Here is a 20,778-nt window from a genome sequence, read left to right as displayed (position 1 = left end):
TGTTGCTGCCGCCGCCGTGTGCCTGTTTTGCCGTTATGTACATTTCGTCTAAATCGTCGCTCGGTGAACTTAGACGTTTGATTCGCTTTGTTTCTGTGTTCCAAGAAAATGCTGCGAAAGCCTATTATGGATCGAAAGCTTCGATTTAGAGCTGTTTTCATTCAATGTGTTTATAGAGCATTCGTCACTTTGGTTTACTTTAGTTACAAAGTTTATATAACTTGTTACGAAAGACAGTTAAAAATCTATTACCGTGTCTACAACAGGAGAAGCACATACCTCCTGTGCGCAATATGTGTTTCGTAGATATTGTTCATATCCTTCCAATAAATAGTTTGTAACACTAAATCGAACGAATAATCAATAAAATGGTTAGCTATATTCCACTGATACAACTAGTATATGTTTTGATTGCTATGTTCTCCTAAGAATAATCCATTCTTTTCATCGAAAAAAAGACTTACTTATAGCAACATAAATGAATGGCGACTTATTTCCCATTACTGGCCACAAACCTCAGGTGCATAAGTTTCAATGATCGGCCGCCCTAGTGTAGGGGTTGTCTTTTCAATTGTTGCTGAATTTGGGAAACAATTCAAACCATTCATTGTGAAACATAATCTTCATTGTGGGATAACAAAACACCGGGAGCCAGGTAACGACCATGCTACACATCGTTCGTGTGTATGTGTGACTGCCCTGCGAACGTTCCACGAAACAACGGAACAGGGCGAAGATCGAGAAAAAAAGGTCGAAGAGATCGCACATTCCAGTGCTCCAGTGCTGCTCTGTGGGCGAACGGTGCGGGTGAAGTGCAGGCGAGACAGCACCATAGCACTAGCACAAGTTTCGTGGCCAAAAGGGCCGTGTAAAGCATGGAACAAACCCGCACTGGTTATGCTGCTGGAGATTTCCGTTCTGCATGTGTCGACATAGCATAATAATAATACCACCACCTTCCCTATAGCGTGTGTGTGATCGATGTATACGATCATCGCCCACCTAGTCAATCATTTTGTGGTGATTCCACAAGCGAGTTTAAAAAAATGAAGGTCACAAGAATTTTCATTACGGCCTAAAATACTACTTTTAGAGTATTTATTTCCTGTTCTAGATTAATTATAAGGCATTTTTGCAGAATAAATATTCACTGTACGTGTACACATTTGCGCAACTTACAATAACTAGCCTATGTTTCTATTCATATAACAATATCGATTTATGCCATACGAGTTCGCTTGTAACAACATATTTTCTTATTTTACACATAGTTTACTAATTTGAACAAAACGTTTATTGAACGAATTATGTTGAATGTTTTCCAACTTACCTGTTTCATGTGTATCCAAATGGAATCACCGCTATTTGTGTTCAATCCAATTATATCCATGCTTCTCACCGCATCTTCTACGTTTGCAGGTTTAGTACAATAAATATTTGAATTAACTTTCAACACGCTTCACGTGTACATAATTCACACAATGTACATTGCACATTAAATCAGTTTTGAATTGTAAATCTGAACCAAAATAAAATTAATTTAAGTACACAATTAAAACATCATCTTAGGCACAAACCATTTAAAAGGCACTAAAATTTACATCAATTTGAACATATAAAATGACTCAAGTAAAGTAGCAAAAAAGACCAAAAATATTTTGAAACTCGATTTATAAAATACCAGCTAACATCTAGCCGGTGTTTCCTCTGTAGACACGTCCTTTTGAAACGTACACTCACACACATACACTAACACACGGAGCTGATGCAAAGCGAAGCAAATTCAGTCAGTGAGGGTGAAACGCCAAGGGTGAAGAAGAAATATGAACGGCATTTTTACACAAAATTTGTTGTCATATAATTTCCACTCTAGCCACACGGCCAAACACACATGCATACTGACACGCACACCGACGCGATCAAATCTCTTATTGGGATTTGATCACTCCACACATTCAGGTCCTGGTAGAAGATCCTTCATATTTCATATTTTGTGGTGGCTACGCACTGGCCCGCTTTGTTCAGAGCAAGATAGCATGAGCTTCGTCCGGTTGTAATGCTACCCTGCTTCATTGCATTCTGTTCTGTTCTTCTCGCTCTTATCGCTCCGATTCCAAGCACCTCACACTGAGGATGCATGCCTACTGAGAACGAACGACGCCTTTTCCTGTGTGTGCTGCAGTAATATTGGAACAGCACAGTTTTGGGCTTCTTACTGCACCAGCTTGTTGCTTTTGCTCGTCCACAGGATCCCGGCACTGATCATCCCTGGAACTGGAATCACCACCACAATGTTTCGCATACGACAACGCAACAAGCACAACTCTTTCGCTCACACTCCGTCGTATGTGCGTACATATTACAAACGCATTTTTCGACAACGAATTAACGTCTGCCGTCCAACTGACCACCGGTTGACTTTGCAACACCCTATACCGTAATGGGTTAATATCAAACCAAAACTATACACTAGCACTAAACATAGATCAGCTATATTAACAACACATCACCATCGATTATTCGTTGCGTATTCACTGTTCCTAGAGCAATACCCACTACTATTTGATCCCTAGTTTCGAAGGTAAAGAAACAGTACAAATTTATGCTACTACACTCGCGTACGATACAAATCTAGCCATTGATTGAACTATCAACTAAGCAACACACAACATCGAGTACGCTTATTGTGTGACTCGTAACTCCCGTGCACACGCACACCATTCTCGTCCCCTACTTCTATTTCCGACCTGCGTACACACTTACACCACATACAGTCATCTTCTCCCTTCTGCTTTCTTTGTCCTTTTTGCTCTAACGGTTCAGTGCGCCCAAGCGCGCCTACCTACACAACCAGCGACCGTTAAAGCAGATGAATATGTGTGTAGCCATTTCTCAAACACAACCGTACTTATTCACCAACACCACTGACATCAGACGCGAATCGCTCTGTATGTGTGAGTTTTCGGCTGCTCGTTTCAAAACAATTTCAAATATCTCTTTGACCTGGTACAGTCATAGTCGTACATCGTGTAGTATCAAACAAGAGAGGTAAACTCATCTATCTTTAACCGTTAGCCATCTTGGTTCGGTTAGTAGATTGTGCAACAAACAATTTAACCTTTGTGTCATTGGCCAAATTTACATATCTTATTAGTGGTGTACATATTCCATTGTGATAATAATTCCTTTTGTACATTTTTTACGTACATTACATTACGTATATTTTACATTTTACGTATTTACGTATATTATATTTACGTATATTCAAGTTACGCTCATTACATCGAAACGAAATAAATCATGCACCTGTACAACAATTATAAAACAGAAAATTATAAATTCTCGCGATTTCCAGCCAAAATGTCACTAATTTTTGCGTAATTTTGCCAGTAGGTATAGGTAGTTTTAGCCGCTTTATGAATTATTGGATATGATTCTGACTAGTGATGGGAAAAATTAAATTTTTATCGGAATCGATTCCGGCTAGCTCCGAAGTTCGATAGTATGTCCGGAATCAGTTTCCAGAATTGGAATCGTCTTCGGAATTGATTTCGAAATCGGCTCCGGAATCGAAATCGGTTCCGGAATCAAAATCGGTTCCGGAATCAAAATCGGCTCTGGAATCGGTTCCGAAATCAGAATCGGCTTCGTAACGGAGTAGGTTTCGGAATCTCCATAAAAATAGTCGTGTGGGTCCAATGATACTTCGTATTTATAGTCACAAAGAATCAAATTTTACTTATAAACGATTTATTCTGATTTCGCTTCTAAAACTTCTTATTTCTATTCAAGAACTGATTCTCATTCGAAGCTAATTCCATTTCTGGAGTACAGGCGTCCCCTGAGTTACGACCCCCTCGAGTTACGACGATTCGCAGATACGACGATTTTGATTTTGACAGTTAAAAGTTGTCATTGACAAGAAATTGATGTATTTTTTTGAATATCTGGGCTGATAAACGTTATACACACATTTCCAAAGATTCCAAAACTACCCGATCTTGCAAATCTTTATTGTGTACGGTTTTTAAAATATAATTACTACATTATCGAACAGTATTTTAAATAAAATACACGATATCATAAATTCCAACTCTTCAACTTCGGTTATAAACTTTGTATTCAGAGATATTCGACATACGACTTTTTCGACTTACGCCTTGCTTTGGGACATTTTTTCGGTCCCAAATACAGTCGTATCTCGGGGGACACCTGTATATCCTGATTCCGTTATCGGGGAAATTGCTATTTCGAGGTCAATTCCGATTCCGGAGTCGATTCTGATCGCGGAATCGATTCCGGAACCGACTTCGGAAACGGAATCGATTCCAGCATCGGCTCCGCAATCGGAATCGACTTCAGCATAGGAATCGGCTCCGGAATTAAATCCGAACACGGAATCGGGTAGGTCCGAGCTACCACCACTAATTCTGACTGAATGTAACTGCTTAAATTATTAAAGCTTACACGGACGTCACACGAAGCGTAACCCTGGATGACGACCCCTGGATTTGCCGTAGTAGTTGCACTATCGTACGCACACTAAGCGCGGATCGCTTAGTGGGTGTCGAGCAGGACTCCCGGCTGGTGCGCGGCCGAGTATTTTAATGTGTAATTGTGCTTGTTACTTATATTTATTATTGTGTACTGTTTATATTAATTTTTACAGAACAGTACCTGAGTGGCAAACCAATAGAAACACAACGATATGATCACCGACAAACCGACGTGACACTTCGAACAAAATGAGCTTCAAAAGTTGTCTCCTTATTTCAAATGAAAATACGTTAAACACTAGCGCCATCTCTATAATGATTCGCTTACTACACTGACACAGAGAAGAAACTGCTAAACCCCCTTTTTGTTTTTCTTCGCAAATTCCAATGAGTATTGTTTTATGTACTTCTCACATCTTTTGCATTGATTTGGAAACTTATAAAATGATTTTCCTGGGTGTTTTGTCGAATAATTCTCACAAAATCTTGCCTCACACTTCCTTCGCCATTTGTGTTTAGAAAAGTTGTTTACATCGAAGCAGCAGTGAACAGAGCTTACTTTGACAGAAGTGTTCGCCTCACTGGTAAATGACAGTACTTTCGTGTGGGACACTTTTGTAACGCCAGTGTCATGTCGGTTTGTCGGTGATATGATTTCGCATTGAAGTTATGTATCGCTAGAAATAGAACGGCAATACGATTGCTTAAATACTAAACTATAATTTGAACTACCAGAATGTAGGGATCGAGAGCAGCAAGGAAAATAAATATATATCATAGATTCGAATAAGGCAAGTAACAATCATTTAATGATGATCAGATAATCAGATAAGAACATACAAATATAAGTTTATTAAGTAGAAACATGAAAACAGTTAAGTAAAATAGCGATTAACGAAAAGTATCGGCGCATTCAAAATAAAAATCAGCCTAATCGCAGAGAGAGTGAGATAGCGAGAGGCGATAAATCCGTTCGTATAGAAGTGTCAAAATAGGAGGCTTTTCGAAGAGAGGAGGAGAATCGCCAGTCTTGTGATTGATCTTAGCAAGGATGGACGCGAATATTCGATTGGACGGAATAAAAAGTTGTTATTAATAAAAAAAAATATTTCGGAAATCACCACACAGAACTGAATGAAGTGAGATTTGGTCGATGGTGTTGATACCCAAGTATCTGGCCACATCACCTTTCTTATACAGCAATTATCCGCAGTACGCGATACTCGATATACGCGAATTCTCGCAGTACGCGATTCCTCTAAATTTGACAACATCATGTGTTTTTTGCAAGTATTTTAATACTTTGAAATATTTTATGCTCTTTTTGAATTTCCTTGATGTTCTTAAAGCATTTTGCATTAAATTTGTGCAAAAGATACCTGTTTTAGAACAAAAAACATTAATGCAACACTCTGTGGCGATATTTTTCAACCCTCGAACCGGTAGTGTAAACTATTTTTCCATAGGAATCCGCTATACGCGAAAACTCGAGATACGCTATTGTGCTCGGTCCCGTACGCTAGCGTATATCAGATAATGACTGTAGATTATTGCTCGGATGAAACTTGTCAAAACACATTGCAACAATAAGACAGCATTATAAAGATGAGTTGTAATACGCAATCTATTGAGCAAACCAGTGAAGCTATGGAGCTTTCGTTCTTATTTTCTATGGATGTTTGATTTTCCAGTCGTTTTAGCTTAATCGCTGGCGCTTGGGATGCCTCAAAGTTTTGTCTTACTATGTTGCTTCCACAAATGCAAAAATATTGGGTTCGTTTGTTTGATTTAACTTATTTAAAAAAAAGGATTACATTGTTACCCTTGCAGGCCACATAGACGGCAAGTTTTAAGTATGATTTTTTTCAAGGAATTTGAATTATTTGCATAATAAAATATGTATTTTCTCAACCAGGATTATTAATTTGCGAAAATTTGAAAAATCTCAATAAATAGATGAAATCAGTTTATGTTTTGGCAGCACTCAGTCAGTTCCAACAATTACAGCATGTCAAACATAAGGGCCGCGGGTCACATGATGTCCTCGAAGTACTAAGGCATTAATTTGAATGAAGCAGAAATAGATTGTGGATTATAAGAAAAGAGAAAAGGATGTGCTAATTTTGATCCACTTATGAAGGTTCCAACATTCAGACTTAGTTGTTCGATTAACGAAGAGTGCAGTAAGTTACTTACATATATAGTTATCCCCCGAGATACGACTGTATTTGGGACCGCAAAAATGTCCCAATGCAAGGCGTAAGTTGAAAAAGTTGTATGTCGAATATCTGTGAACACAAAGTTCATAACCGAAATTGTAGAATAGGAATCTATGAAATCTTATATTTTATTTAATATAATGTGTGATAATGTATTAATTTTCCTCCAAAAGCCATTTACACGATATAGATATTCAGGCACCTTGAAGAAAATCCTCACATTTGCACTCATTTCTAGAGGTCAAGCCTTTCTAGAGGTTTCAGAAATCACATATGGGAATACCACTTTCTTCACTTCATTGATCAGGGTACTGTTTAGCCTCTGCAAAAAAAAAAATCAGACTGATATATTTAAAAATAGTAAAAAAAAACAAGTACTTTAAATAAAGTTGTGGATTCTATGAAGACGAGTCTGCACTAAAAGTCATATACTCTATTTTCCTTTAAAATGGCCACATAGTTAGCCTATATTGGCCGATGTAGTGCTAAAATGATGAGTTAGCGTTATTAGTCATTCGCGTTATCAAACGGATGCATGTGAACTTCATGTGTCTATTAAAATACCTATTTTTAGAACATTAGTACCGTAAATTGATAGAATGGCTATGCTTCGTTTTCCGCAATTGTTAAGAGTATCCTCGTCGATGTGTGAAGACGACATACGAGGTTAAAGAATTTTTCAGGAATTCTCAAAGTTAGCGCATAGTTGGAGTAATCCATAAGAATTATAAAAATTCTAAACTAAGGCAACCGCAGTGGCTTTGCTTAGTTTAATTTTATTTCCAAGCTCTCTTTTTTCTACTGCTACTACTTTTTGGCTCAACAAAAAGTAGGAGTCAAAAGTCATTGAAAGCCAACCCCATAAGTGGTACAGGCAGGCCCTGACCGACAACGGTTTTTGAGCCAAAAAGAAGAAGAAGTAGAAGAAGAATTAAAAAGATAAATGAGTTTCCAATTGAATACAAACGCATGGCCTGGGTTATGTAATAAGCACCCAAAATAGTTGTTATATACTTAGTTACCAGACTACGATGTGTTCAGATTAAAAGCTTTATTCCAACTGACTATTCTATATGGTTATACAGGTATACTACAATCGTACAATAACTATTCTATATGGTTGTACATGTGTACTGTGATATCCAACATCTCCCCCCTTATGGATTCGACATCCAGTAATATTTGAACCGTTCTGGTAATTTAATAACTCTTCGACTTCTTTCCAAAATTGATGATTGCTACTCTTGCTGTTGAACAACTGGTTCTTCTCCCTCGGATTCTTCTGCGTTGTCATTTTCGGAACTAATGTTACCCAATTCAGAATGATCTGGAGTTGAACAGAGTGTCTGAGATGCTAGTTCTGTATCGCTTGATGTTGTTACAGGTTCATCACTGGAAACAAACTGTGACGACGTTGATTGTTGGGCTGGCGGTAAAGGTGTTTTCAAACCAAAATCATCAAGTAGTACAGATAGTGATGTTGAAAATTCTGCCATGTTTTGCCCGTTTTCCATTCGAAATTTCAGCTGGTTGGTGTGTGATCGTACTAACTGCTGTTTTTCTTTAAGGAAAACGTTATAATTAACGTTGCCGATTTTCTCGATTACGGTTGCTGCTTCCCACTGCCAGCAGTTTCTACGATTTATCTTGACATAAACAGCATCGCCCTGTTGATAACATCGTTTCACTGCCCCGTGCTTTTTGTTGAAAAATTCGGCTTCCTTCATTCTGTTCCTCGACTCAACATCTCCGTGCTCGCTTGGTTTCAGGAGCGACGATATAGTTCGTAATGGTCTAGAGCAGCGGTCGGCAAACTTTTGAGGCAAAGGGCAAATTTTAGTAAATGATCGAGTGCCGCGGGCCATGCGGTTTTTTTATTATTGCACTTAAATTTTAACATTAACATTAATTTTAACATTACATTTTAATCTTTTAGAAACATTTTAGGTATTATTGTTGTTTTTCTGTGATTATATCATCCAAGTATGGTTCAAAATCAATGATAGCTACTTTAAAAAGTACAGTGAACCCTCTCTTATTTGACACCTCTCCAATTTGAAAAACCTCTCTTATTTGAACATTTTCCTCAGTCCCTTGATTTCCAGTACATTTTTGTCCCTCTAATTTGGAAAACCTCTGAAATCTGTATCCCTCTTATTTGTGTATTGTGTTGCCATGGTTATTAAATGATGTATGCTCAAATTGGCAATCCTGTTCGCAGTTTCCTATAGCAACAGTTAAGGCTGCATACTAAATATTCTACCTCTTGCTTGTTTTTATGGACCTTTCATTCACTTTCAACTTCTGTAATTTGAAAACCCCTCTTATTCGACAGTCCCCTCGCCTCTCAAATAAGATAGAGTTGACTGTAATTCTAATGTTTAATCATTTGAGAATCGGCAATAGATGATCAAAAATGTGATCAGTCAAAACATAACAAAAAGGAATCAATATCGCTTCCTGAAGACCCCATCCTCCCACGCTGCAAAAAATATTTAAGATATTCCGGGGATGATACAAAAGTCTGAACGGCTGAAAAATTATCGAAGTAAAAATAGATTCAGTAATTTTGAAAATGCTTTATGGATAAGTAATGCCATGTCAGATCAATTGATAACTGATTCCTTATGAAAAAGCACTTTGATAATTGTTGTACTCGTAAACAGCAACAGTGTGGAATCGTCGTTCTCGTATAAACAACAGGGATTTTTAATTATTTGGTTTTGCTTTCAAATACGATCAAAAATATCCCCAAAATAGTTTAAAGGGAATCCAACTGATTTGTATCAAATTAAGAAGAACGAATGAAACAAAATAAAAGAATTATCGCGTGAAAATGTATGGAGCTGTTTAACTATATTTAAAATTTTGTATTGCATGTTTTGCGTTGGTGAAAGTCTAATGATCTCCCATCAAATGCAAGTCGCATGCAAAACTTTAAATTAATTTATTGTAACCAGGCTTTAGTATATCACATCAACATAAAATTTCGTGTGCGATTTCCTTCATTACGAAAGTCTTATTGTCGTGTTGAATCAATGTTAAAATTACATAACGGTTGCATTAACACAATTGACAAATTCATAGGTCTATCATGGGATTATCTTTACCCGCTTTAACAAAATGTTATTTGAACTTTGAATAGTAGTATCCCATGAGACAATAGAAAACCTCTATCAGCCACCTCACCTTAACACCTCTATCAATCGAACTCTAACCATGATGGCCAAAAAAGGGAACCAACCAACTTAGAAGCGTGCGCGATCAACGAATAACACCCCGTAGCGTGTTAAATTGACTTAGTACAGAAGTTTGTCGTCGCATAAGAACGTTACGGCGTTTTGGTCGCCAACATTTTGGCACTATTAGGCAACAATCAAAGCATCGCAAGAGAGCCCAGGTTCATTTTTTGAGGTTTCAAAAGAAGCTAAAAATGAAGACCGAGGTACAAATGGGTACATTACTGAGTTATCTGGGCCGGGAGATCGATCCGTCATTCCAAAGTACTTTCATTAAAGTTGAAAGAGTACGATGGTATAAAACGTTATTCTAAAAGATATTCAGTAATTTGCATACGAATAGTTTCTATCCATCTTTCAAAATCAGTCAAAACCTTTCGCGGGCCGGATTGAATGTTGCGGCGGGCCGGACTTTGCCGACCGCTGGTCTAGAGAACATAATGTCAGCAGAAACTTTTCCATCCAAATCTCCAGATGGTGTGGTTCGATATACTTGAAGGAAAATGGTTAGTGCATCTTCGAGAGATTCCCCTGTGTGCTTGTGCATCCAACTTCCTCTGTAAAAGCCTGACTTTAGCGACATCTTCGAGATCTTTGGCATCCGACTCGAACAAATCTTCATAACGTCGAAACCATTTTTGAAAAGTTCCTCCGTTCTCTAGATCGAACGTAAACTCGGTCATGTTCATTGCCACGAATCGTTCCGTATTATTTGTACCCGTTGATGTTTCTGATAGCCGGTCTCGTAGTACAGTCGTCAACTCGTACGACTTAACAACATGCCCGTCATGGGTTCAAGCCCCAAATGGACCGTGCCGCCATACGTAGGACTGACTATCCTGCTATGGGGGGATCAATAAGTCACTGAAAGCCAAACCCACAAGTAGTGGTGTGGTACAGGCAGGCCTTGACCGGCAACGGTTGTTGAGCCAAAAGAAGAAGAAAGAAGATGTTTCTGATAGCTTCTGCAGAGCCTTCAAAATCTCTAATTGAATGTTCTGATTTTCGAGAGACATTCTTGCTTTTAGTTTCAACTATCCTCGTCGCCAATGGTTATATACTTAGTTGCCAGACTACGATGTGTTCAGATTAAAAGCTTTATTCCAACTGACTATTCTATATGGTTATACATGTATACTACAATCGTACAATAACTATTCTATATGGTTGTACATGTGTACTGTGATATCCAACAATAGTCGATGGGCCAATAATAACTGATATCACATTATTTTAGCACCATATTGGTCAATATTGGCAAGTTACGTGGTCATTTTGCTATGAAGTGAACCCTCTCCGGCTTTCAGTGGACTGCATACAATTAACACCATTTATCACATTAATACATGGTGATCCGAGATTTTAAAAGATATCTTTCTATTTTTTTGCTCTAACATAGCTGAAGAGTGAACCTCAACGAAGGGTGAAAAAAGTGTTCCGATAAGTGGGCTAGGGCAGTGGTCTCCAACCTGTTCTCCGTGACGATAATATACATGGTCCGCGAGAGGATTTATCTTTGAAAAAGAAAATCTTATTACTCTATATATTGTGCATTTTTCCCCCACAATCAGGATTAAGTTTTCAACAGACATGTCTAGAATAAGATTTAAACATTTTTTGTGATCGAAAACTTTGAACTAAGTTTATGGATGTGGGCCGCAGCAAATGTGTTTTCAAAGTCAAGTGGTCCGCGATCCTAAAAAGCTTGGAGAGCACTGGCCTCCGGAATTATCCAATGCGCCTCAAATACAGATAATAGGTGAAAATATGAGGTGTCTGACTTTAGGTAGCTGCCACTGTATATAAACACAATCACAGAGTTCATAGGCAAGCTGAAAAAATAATGCCACTTATTGGACAAAACAATAACCAAAACTCAATGGATACATCGACCTGACGGACCGTATTTGGCCTGCGGACCGGAATTTGTTGACCTCTAGTATACAAAGCCTCTACTGACTACGTGGCACCTTCTAACAACCCCATAATCAATGTATCATTAAACCCGTCATTAAACGTCCTTAACAAACATAGGTAGTTGCCCTCAAAACAGGATAAACAGTCCTGCGTATGAGGGCTAGGACCATATTAGGGTTTAACTCGCGAGTTTATGTATGTCTGGAAAAAGAAATAAAGCAGATGAATATGACAAGCAAAAAAAAGTAGTCGTTTGCGAAAAAGCGAAAGCGAAAAATTGTCGTTTGCAACGAATATTTATTTCCAGTATTACTTATCCGGCGCTACAACCGCATTGCGGTCTTGGCCTGCCTCGGGAGTATCCGAAACCGCTCACAGTCTCGCGCTTTCGTCTGCCAGTCCCAGTATAGTTACGTCAAACTTTGCGACCAACAAGCCAAATTTTACAAAAATGTTTGTAGTGTTCTACCTGAAAAGCCAAATAGATAACCCAAGAGTAAAAATGTTTGAAAGTTCTATGAAATGTGCCAACGGTAAAGAGTCGCAAACTGTACAACAAATAGTCACATGCGGATCGCGAGCCGTATTTTGCCGATCACTGCGTTAAACGGATGGCATGAAGATCGTATTTAACGGAAGCTTACTATACGATAATTTCATTTGGCGATAGTTTATACCATAAAGCATACCATACCAGTCTAGCCAATAGTTTAATGCAGCAAAACATCGCAGAACACATGTTACGCTGAGTCTGCACAAAATGTGTCAACTCCAATGGAGCTGCGTTCACCAGCATACCCCCGGTTTGAGCAATGTTCACCTACAATAGATAAGGGCGCTGGTGGTTATGAAAAATCAGGAAACCGTCTAGATTGAACTATAGGCGAATACATTTTAATTTGATTCTGGATAAGCTTGTAAAATCATTGTTTTGATTACATGCCAGCTTTTGGACGTAAGTATGTATGTGTATGGGTTCAAAATCTCAATCGATGTGTAATAGAACACAAATGTTCACGTCTGTTGGGGCGTGAACATATTTTTTCTAATTTTTCTACTTTGATTCTGAAGTTACCACAAAACCTTTAAAAACATAGTTAAAAAATCTTAGTAGTATCTTTATTGTCCACATCTCTTTTGTTCGGTGTACTCATAACAATGTTTCGATGTCATGGTTATGGTGCAGTCCTTAGTCCTTCTATAGAAAACTAGTAAATATGTAACAATTAGGTCTTTATTAAGAACAATACCAATCTATAATCGATTTCTCCAAATGAACAGATTAAAACAAGGCTTGAATCGGAGCAGATATGTAGCAGAGTATGTTCCAGTTTCTACAGCAGATCTTTCAGTGTGCTTTTTTTGTAATAAGACATGCACTCAACACACTTTTTTTTCGCCACCACGATGTGAGGACCTTACCAGGTTTAGTTTTTTTTTATTGTACAAACTTCCTGTCGGAGTGTCCTAAAACTCCTCACTTTTGCGTACATTAATACAGCGTTTGATATTAGCTCCTCACCCACGTCGCTGCACGTGCTGTTGCATGGTTGTACAGGTGGAGAAGTAAATCACGTTCATGCAGGCAAACGTTGATGGTATCAAACCCAGTTTTTTTCTGTTCACTCTTTTACCCTATACGAAGCAAATTTAGCCGGCCAGACCAAAACATTCACGCGCTGGTCCGAATCGCCGCTATGCGTTGTTCTTGCCGCCGTTTCGGCCTGCGCCACAAATATGTAACGCTTCATGCGCACGCAACTCACCGGACGCAAACGCAAACGGTGATCAATGTGCTTGTCCAGTGAGCGTCCACTACGATGTCAGCAGTTCTTTGTCAGCTTTCGTGAAGCAATGATCGCACCAAGTGAGAAGTAGCTACCTACCGTTTGCAGTACTCACAAGAGACAGCTACTGCATGTAGCGGTGTAGTAGTAATACAAGTGTTTATAGCATAGCAAAAAATAAAAATAAAAATCATGAAACTAAGTAAAGTGTTTAATCACAAGTTTGTGCTGGCCAGCTGTAACCTAATATTCATGGTAAATGATTGTATGGATGGTTTTGCCCGTGTGCTAGATTATTGTAGTAATGCATCCCTTCCGTTGCTACCTTCTGGCACTGCATGAATGCGTTCTATTGTGTTGTTATAACATGCTGCAAAACGATCGCGTGTTTCCATCGCACCAGTGACAAGTGATTGAAGATACGGCATATAGAACATGCGGATGCAAACAAATCAAACCAAAAAAAAAAAACGACGTTTCAATAATACATGATTACAACGGTCACAGTAAGAGCATATGAGTAATTCTAAATAGCTTCGTTATTGTTGTAAAGTGCTTTAAGGAATACAACCAAGCCGTTGTTAAAATATGTTCAAAAGTATCTACCATCTATTAAAATTTATTTACCACCCATCGAATCAGAACAAAGTTGAACGCAACGTAAAATAAAGTTAACTACCGAATGGCGGGGAAAGGTACCACACACGTGGGTACGGTTGAGTGATTCTAAAGCGGGTCTGTGTTGTGATTTTTCTGATGGGATTCACAAACTGTCTGTGCACCTGTCCTGTGGTACCTTACCTTTTCCCTCTACAGTGAGCGTCCAAAATTGGATGCATTGGCAGGCAGGCATTGAGCAGTGCGGGACGCAATACGCAACGCGAAAGCGGAAGATTACAAAACTGAGTGTAAAAGCCGAACGTAAAAAAAGAGGATGGGGATGGGGGGGACATTAATAATAAAATATATGCTGCTGATCCAGTGTTTGAAAGGGGTAAAGAACAGTTGAAATTTAACGTACCTGCAAAACTTATGGCGCTATAATGGGCAAATGCATTGCGCATTGGTTTAGAGGTGAAAATCAGCCACTGCAGAACATGTAAACGTATCTGATGCAAACCCTTTCCCTCCGTTCAACAGTTCAACTGTAATCGTTCGTGATGGTATTTTCATCTCTGGCTCACAATTTTCGCTATGCGATTTTCTCTCACTCACGCAGTCATTAGCGCTTATAATGCATGAAATTTTTATCGAGAAAACATCAACTTCTTAAGTGTACTTCTTTAACAAAACGAACCCCACTTTAGAAACAGAAGTGATAATATATCTAAATACTAGTATTAGTAGTGCAAACACGTTTCTAGACTTATTTTTTTCTTTTGGTCAATGATCAATGATCAATGTTTATAAATATATTATTGCGCTTTACTTGTTGGACTACACAACTATGTTGGCTATTTGTTATTTGCTAACACGCTAGTTATTTAAAAATTGCGTGATTTTTTGGAGCAATATTTAGTAACGCTTTAAAAAAAGGGCTCAAACCATTTTACTTACATTTCAGTAAATCTTCAGTAAATCTGACTTGAATAATGCATCACTTTTAACCCTTCTTTTCTTACGTGAAATGGCTTTTGTAGTATTTTTCCGAATTTCGACATCAACAAGTTTCCTCTAATTAGTTTGTATTGTAATATTTGTAATATTTCCCACGACATGTGTTATTCCACATCCCTAAAACCATATAAAAAGGTGTTAAAAATAATCAAAAAAAACTCAACTTAAAATATGCATGTAGGACAAACGTTACACATGCCAGATCACGTTTTTTACACAGCCGTTGTTGACATGTTTACGCAAAGCATGACGCTGTCGTCCATTGGATGGTGAAACGTACAATTGTTTAGTAGCATTATTCTATGTTTTACTATTACACTCAACGTTAGATGACATTGTTTTTTTTTTGTATAGCTGTGTATGGGTTAATGTCAACGCACTTTTGTTGGCATTGAACATCGAACGTGTGAGAGTGCGATGAACGAAACACCAAATGCATCCAATAATTCCTTTCGTATATGGCGATGTACGATATTTGTAATTGTTTGAGCAAAATGCATTGCTTATGTAGAGTAAAGGAGGAGAAAACGCGCCCTTTCCAGTTTAGTGCAATACAAGGCCAGCCGAAATCTTATCTGTGCCATTGCTCTTCAGAATGAATTGGAACGAAACCCTATGTGTGGTATTCTAATAATTCTGGTATAGATCAGTAAAGTCATATATTAGTGATAACTCGTAGATCCGCTCGGACTCCGGTTTTGGAAAACTTAATTTGACTTTGAATCAAATCCGGATTCAACTCTGGTTAACTCCGACTAGTCCGGATGTGGACCCTTTACGCAACTGATGTTATTAATTCTGCTTAAAACTGCTCTGCAATTGCAAACAAAAGCGGATACTGTAGCTTTTTATTTTTCCATATACAATGGCTTTCGTGAACAAGGTTTTTTTGCATACCAAGCCAATTGCTTTGAAAAATTTCATTTAACGCACAAAACGATGATTCTACTTGATCACGAAAACAAATTATGGATCTTTATGATTTTCAACCGATTTTCTCTGCCGGTGGGACAAATAATACACAATTAATCATAGAATCGTTTATACAAATATTTAAAAAAACACATATCGCACAATATTTGAGAATCATCCGTAATCAAAAAGTATGAATGATAGGTGATTTAAAAAAAAGAATCAACATTTTGGGCTTAACTTGATGAATCATCTATAGTTTAAAGGTTGTTCAAAAGTAATGTGTAACTCTTAGAGCTAGGCTTGACTACATGTAAAGCATACAATCATTCTCAACACCTTACCCATTTTTTACCTCTTTGAACTTTCAGTTATGTGGCATCACGCTGCTTTCCACCGGGTTTTACCTTTTCACCGATTCACCGAGGATTCTGTTATCCCGCTTGCTAATATCTGCATCCGATCAGCAAAAGACGCCCTTATCCGAACTGGAGCAGCCGCTATTTCACTATGTGGCGTTTGCACTGACCGTGGCAGGTCTCGTGGCCATTATTGCCTCCTTGATTGGTTGTTGGGCCACATGTATGAACACGTATTGTGTTTTAAGTATGGTGAGTATTACGTTACGCGCAATATTCGCAACTGCTGTAAAGAAAAATCATTTGAATACTTAAATTTTCCCTCCACCTACCGCTTCTTTCAGTACTTTCTCATTATTCTCTCTTTACTGGTGGCTGAGTTTGGCGTATGTCTCATGATCACTGCGTGGCCTCAGTGCTTAGGATTAAACCTCAACGAAACCGCAATGGTTAAGACACTCCAAGCCAACTATGGCGTGCCCGGGAACGAGCAATTTACAGCAGCAATGGACTTGGCGCAAACAATTTTCGAATGCTGTGCCATCAACACGAGTATCAACTACGATACCTCACTGTGGAAGCTGCAAAGCTTGGGTAACAAGGAACTAACTGTTCCGCTAACGTGCTGCAAGCTGATGAATCGGTTCGAATTTACGGCGTACCTAGATCCGGTTCCGCTCAATGCTACCCTTTGCCAGGCGCTACAAACTCAAGATTATGAAAAAAGTCGTCATTTGGATGTAAGTAATGAATGAATCAAACGATTATTTGTAACATTTGTTTCCTTTCCTAACTTTATCATTTGTCTTACCCCTAGGGCTGCCTGCATAAAATTGAGCTGTGGTATCGAGAGCAGTATTTTCTGTTTCTTTGTGCTGGACTAATTGTAGCGGTGGTTGAATTTTGCGTTTTGCTTAGTATTATTTTAAGCTGTACCAAGCTGCCCCGGAAGAACCATGCGGCGCAAATGCTGCGAACAAATCCGTTGCCCCACATTCCAATACCGGCATTGCCGGCAAACCGTCGGGTCCGGGATAATATCTACGAGCATGAGTTGCCTACGTCCATTCCCGTACCAACCATCCGGGAAACGTACATACAACCAAAGGAATATGCCAAACAGCGTTCCGATGCGGCTTTTAACAATAATTCTCACTATTATCAGATCTCAAAAAGCTACCTCGTGTAGGGTACGCTATTTTTCAGCAACATTTTTAAAATTGTATATTATAAGCGCGAATAAAAGAGTGTTATTTCCCAGTTGATAAACGTGTACTGTATTTGTGCACCGTGACGCTCTGCTCAACCTTAGGACGTGCGGCTAAAAATCCAGCTTGCTTTTGCCTCCTACGCTTGCACAACTCATTGTGGGCACTTGGCTTTTGCTTGCACCGTCGTCATCCGCTATGTCCGGTGGAAGATGTAACTTTTCGATAACGAATTTGCTGCGTTTCAGTTTAAACGCTAAATCAAGCGTCTTCGGGTGATAGGATGCCAAACTATTAAACGGTGTAATTTTGGTAATATTCAACAAGCCATGGTACTCTTTGAAAGCGGGATTTGCCTGCTCTTCCATTTGACCAGCAAATGCTTCCAAGTCAAACGAAAAATCGAACATATTTCTCACCTTTTTGAATAGGTATACATCGTCGAGATGGTTGAATAGGTGTAGTGGTACGGTAATAAGGCAAACTGAAAGCGTGTTGCGCACGATAGCTTTTAACAACACCATGAAACGCAGAAAATCTTCAGAAAAGTTCTTGTCATACCACAATGGTGAGCCCATAGAATTTAAACAAATTCGTAGCACGTTTTTAGAGCTTTCGTCCGAAGCAGCATTAAACTGTTGTTCGCCGGCTTTACTACGGATGCAGGATAAAAGGGAAGCGTAATTTGGGTTGTTGAACGAACCAAATTCTGGCGCATTTGTTTCTAGTTCGCCTCCGTTCCAGCAGGTTACATCGTGGGCTAATAACATATCAGGACTCATCGTTTTGGTAAGATCGAAGTAGTGTCCAAGCGAAGTTGCAGGTTTCTGTTCGGAATCTACAGGAGTTAGCTGATTGTACCGAAAGGCAATCCGCATAGTTTCCGGTTCTGGCATGGTGGAGTTGTTTTCTGCTGTTTTGATTTCCTCAAGCGGTGTTGGTAATTTGTTTATCTAAAAAATAATTTCAACTTTAATGCGCTACGTGTTTTGAAATTGAAATTTTGCTTTTTTACCAATTGGGTAGCATCTTCATCCATTGAGGCCACCACAAGTGGGTGTTTGTTTACAATTCCTTCGGCGAGAAAATATTTAGACAACACTCTAGCATAATTTCCATGCTTATCTTCACCTAAGGACAGGTGACCGTAAAAGTAGAAAAAATGTGATTTGTTTTATTACGATAAAGGAAAGGATTTTATAAAACTCGTTTTCACTTGCCTATTCCAATGATGGAACCGATGGGAAATCCACCACCGAAAACATGATCTAATGAAGGGTTTCCCAAAGAAATTATAGACTGTCCCGTATGCACTGAAAGCCGTGTTCCATTTATATTTAAAGCGCGTTTACGTTTCACAAACCCAGACATTTCTAACGTGTTCTAATTGATTTCTAGCACCGGTGTAATTTAACGCAACTAAACCAAAACATGCTCAAACCGCATAGGATGATTGACACATCGCTCATCTGGGTTGTCAAACTTCTGAACAAGTACCCGCCGAAGCATGAATCGGCAGTACCCGATGAAAATGCTATATAAATGGTATGCGGTTACGGTATTCGATCGAATATCATGTTTTTCGGCTAAAATAAATGAAATAAATGGCCATTTATGTAGTAAAAAGTTAGCAATTTCATACACTTAACCATTTACAGTAGAGCATCGTTCATCCGGGCCCATTGGGACTCGACCACGCCCGGATACTCGCAAACACGGATAATGAGTCAAAGTATAAAATTTACCAGTTTTATGATTAATTCTCTTTGAGTTAATCGATTAATCGTTTGTACAATATTATTTTAATGAATAACTACCCAAGCGCCACAGATTAAGCTTAAACGACTGGAAAATTGAATATCCATAGAAAAAAATGAAAGCTCCACAGCTTCATTGGTTTGATCAATAGATGGCGTATTACAACTCATCATCATATTGCTATCCTTTTCTTGCAATGTGTTTCGACAAGTTGCATTTTATTATGACCTATATAGCCTTCTAACTTTCTGAGCAAAAATCTATATAAATGGTCGTGTGGTTAGATACGTGGGTATCAACACCAATGACCATTGCTCAAATCTCACTTGCTTCAGTGCTGGTGGTTTCCGTTGGAGTTTAGTATTTAAACAATCGTATCGCCGTTCTAGTTCTAGCGATGCATAACTTCAATGCGAAACCATACAACAGTACAGAGGAAATGAGAAAGCTCTCCTCCAAGCGATGAAGCTCAACTGGTTGGGGTATCCCACCAACAGATAGCGCCACCAGCTTTTTTGCTATTTTTAGAATGCATGAGTCGTTTGGCGTCTGCTAAACGAAGTCTTTCTATATTCCGTTTAGGTAGAGAACTTGAGTCGTTTAGAAGCCGTTTAGTGGTCGTTTAGTGGATTTGTGGCACTTGGGTACAGGTTTAACAACTGTTAATGAACAAAAACGAATTTCGAAAATACCACTAGACACTACAGAGCTGCACAAAACACTGGTTGCCCACTTGATTATCGCTGCAAATGTTCGCCATACGTTTGAACAGCTGTCACATTTATGCGCACGGTTAAGCAACCCGCTGGTTAATCCGTCTCCGGATAATCGACGTTCTACTGTATAGCGTTCTTTTGTAATGACAATGTGCTCTGGTAAGCATTATTTCAAATATCCTCCTTAGCACGAAATGTTCCCTTTGTATTAAACTGTCATTTCTGAACAGCGCGGACAAACGGACAGCCGAATAAAAGGTACCCGTATTAACGGCGCTCCACGCTCCGGCGATTTCATAGAACTTGTACCAATAATTTTGATATTTCTGGCAGTTAAGCACTTTTTAATTAAAACAAAGTCAATTTGCTTTCCATTTGACTATTAAATTTAGAAAACCGCATATCTCAGATACATACTGTGTAGATAGTGGAACGCTGTTTAGGCGAACGATGACGCAAATCGATCCATGATAAAAACCATTATTTCACTATCAGCATAACTTTTTTTATATTGCAACATACTTTGAATGTAAAGGAGTTTAGGGAAATG

The 20,778-nt window shown here is 38.7% G+C and overlaps 3 protein-coding genes across 10 annotated transcripts in view; 1 reads left to right on the top strand and 2 right to left on the bottom strand.

Annotated features, from left to right (window-relative positions):
* Positions 1–2,781, bottom strand: part of LOC121600637 (neurogenic protein mastermind-like) — a 67,575-nt gene extending 64,794 nt beyond the window's left edge. Inside the window, exons 1-2 of one of the 5 annotated variants that reach the window (XM_041929427.1) lie at positions 2,764–2,781; positions 1,331–1,519 (exon numbers count right to left, since the gene is read on the bottom strand). The gene's annotated coding sequence lies outside the window, so the exon portion shown is untranslated. Of the gene's footprint in view, positions 1–1,330; positions 1,520–2,510; positions 2,712–2,763 lie in introns of those variants that run through there. The other 4 variants (XM_041929428.1, XM_041929422.1, XM_041929425.1 and 1 more) reach the window with 4 other exon arrangements.
* Positions 2,782–13,660: 10,879 nt separating this feature from the next.
* LOC121598608 (CD151 antigen-like) lies at positions 13,661–17,801 on the top strand. 2 transcript variants are annotated; one of them, XM_041925682.1, is made up of 4 exons: positions 13,661–13,913; positions 16,559–16,798; positions 16,891–17,286; positions 17,364–17,801. In XM_041925682.1, exons 1-4 carry the CDS (start codon positions 13,851–13,853, stop codon positions 17,733–17,735), a joined length of 1,071 nt encoding a protein of 356 aa, XP_041781616.1. In that variant the 5' UTR covers positions 13,661–13,850; the 3' UTR covers positions 17,736–17,801. The 2 variants fall into 2 exon arrangements, with proteins under 2 accessions (XP_041781616.1, XP_041781617.1); XM_041925683.1 differs by lacking the exon at positions 13,661–13,913 and adding an exon at positions 14,592–14,652.
* On the bottom strand, positions 17,668–20,734 carry LOC121598607 (putative elongator complex protein 4). 3 transcript variants are annotated; one of them, XM_041925678.1, is made up of 4 exons: positions 20,646–20,734; positions 18,975–19,340; positions 18,770–18,885; positions 17,668–18,707 (listed from the first exon to the last, which is right to left on the bottom strand). In XM_041925678.1, exons 2-4 carry the CDS (start codon positions 19,123–19,125, stop codon positions 17,868–17,870), a joined length of 1,107 nt encoding a protein of 368 aa, XP_041781612.1. In that variant the 5' UTR covers positions 19,126–19,340; positions 20,646–20,734; the 3' UTR covers positions 17,668–17,867. The 3 variants fall into 3 exon arrangements, with proteins under 3 accessions (XP_041781612.1, XP_041781614.1, XP_041781613.1); XM_041925680.1 differs by lacking the exon at positions 20,646–20,734 and adding an exon at positions 19,500–19,515; XM_041925679.1 differs by lacking the exon at positions 20,646–20,734 and adding an exon at positions 19,411–19,479.
* Positions 20,735–20,778: the final 44 nt, after the last annotated feature.

Source organism: Anopheles merus, chromosome 3L (assembly GCF_017562075.2).
Source record: "Anopheles merus strain MAF chromosome 3L, AmerM5.1, whole genome shotgun sequence".
NCBI classification, from domain to species: domain Eukaryota; kingdom Metazoa; phylum Arthropoda; class Insecta; order Diptera; family Culicidae; genus Anopheles; species Anopheles merus.
This window is presented reverse-complemented; position numbering and strand designations above follow the sequence as displayed.

Bases quoted from the DNA above. Each gene is read 5' to 3' on its own strand.
- LOC121598608 (XM_041925682.1), top strand. From the start codon at position 13,851: ATGAAACTAAGTAAAGTGTTTAATCACAAGTTTGTGCTGGCCAGCTGT. The intron at 13,914-16,558 runs GTAAATGATTGT...TTGAACTTTCAG, and splicing joins GCTGTAACCTAATATTCATG to TTATGTGGCATCACGCTGCT. The intron at 16,799-16,890 runs GTGAGTATTACG...CGCTTCTTTCAG, and splicing joins CGTATTGTGTTTTAAGTATG to TACTTTCTCATTATTCTCTC.
- LOC121598607 (XM_041925678.1), bottom strand. From the start codon at position 19,125: ATGTCTGGGTTTGTGAAACGTAAACGCGCTTTAAATATAAATGGAACA. The intron at 18,886-18,974 runs GCAAGTGAAAAC...ACCTGTCCTTAG, and splicing joins CGGTTCCATCATTGGAATAG to GTGAAGATAAGCATGGAAAT. The intron at 18,708-18,769 runs GTAAAAAAGCAA...ATTATTTTTTAG, and splicing joins ATGAAGATGCTACCCAATTG to ATAAACAAATTACCAACACC.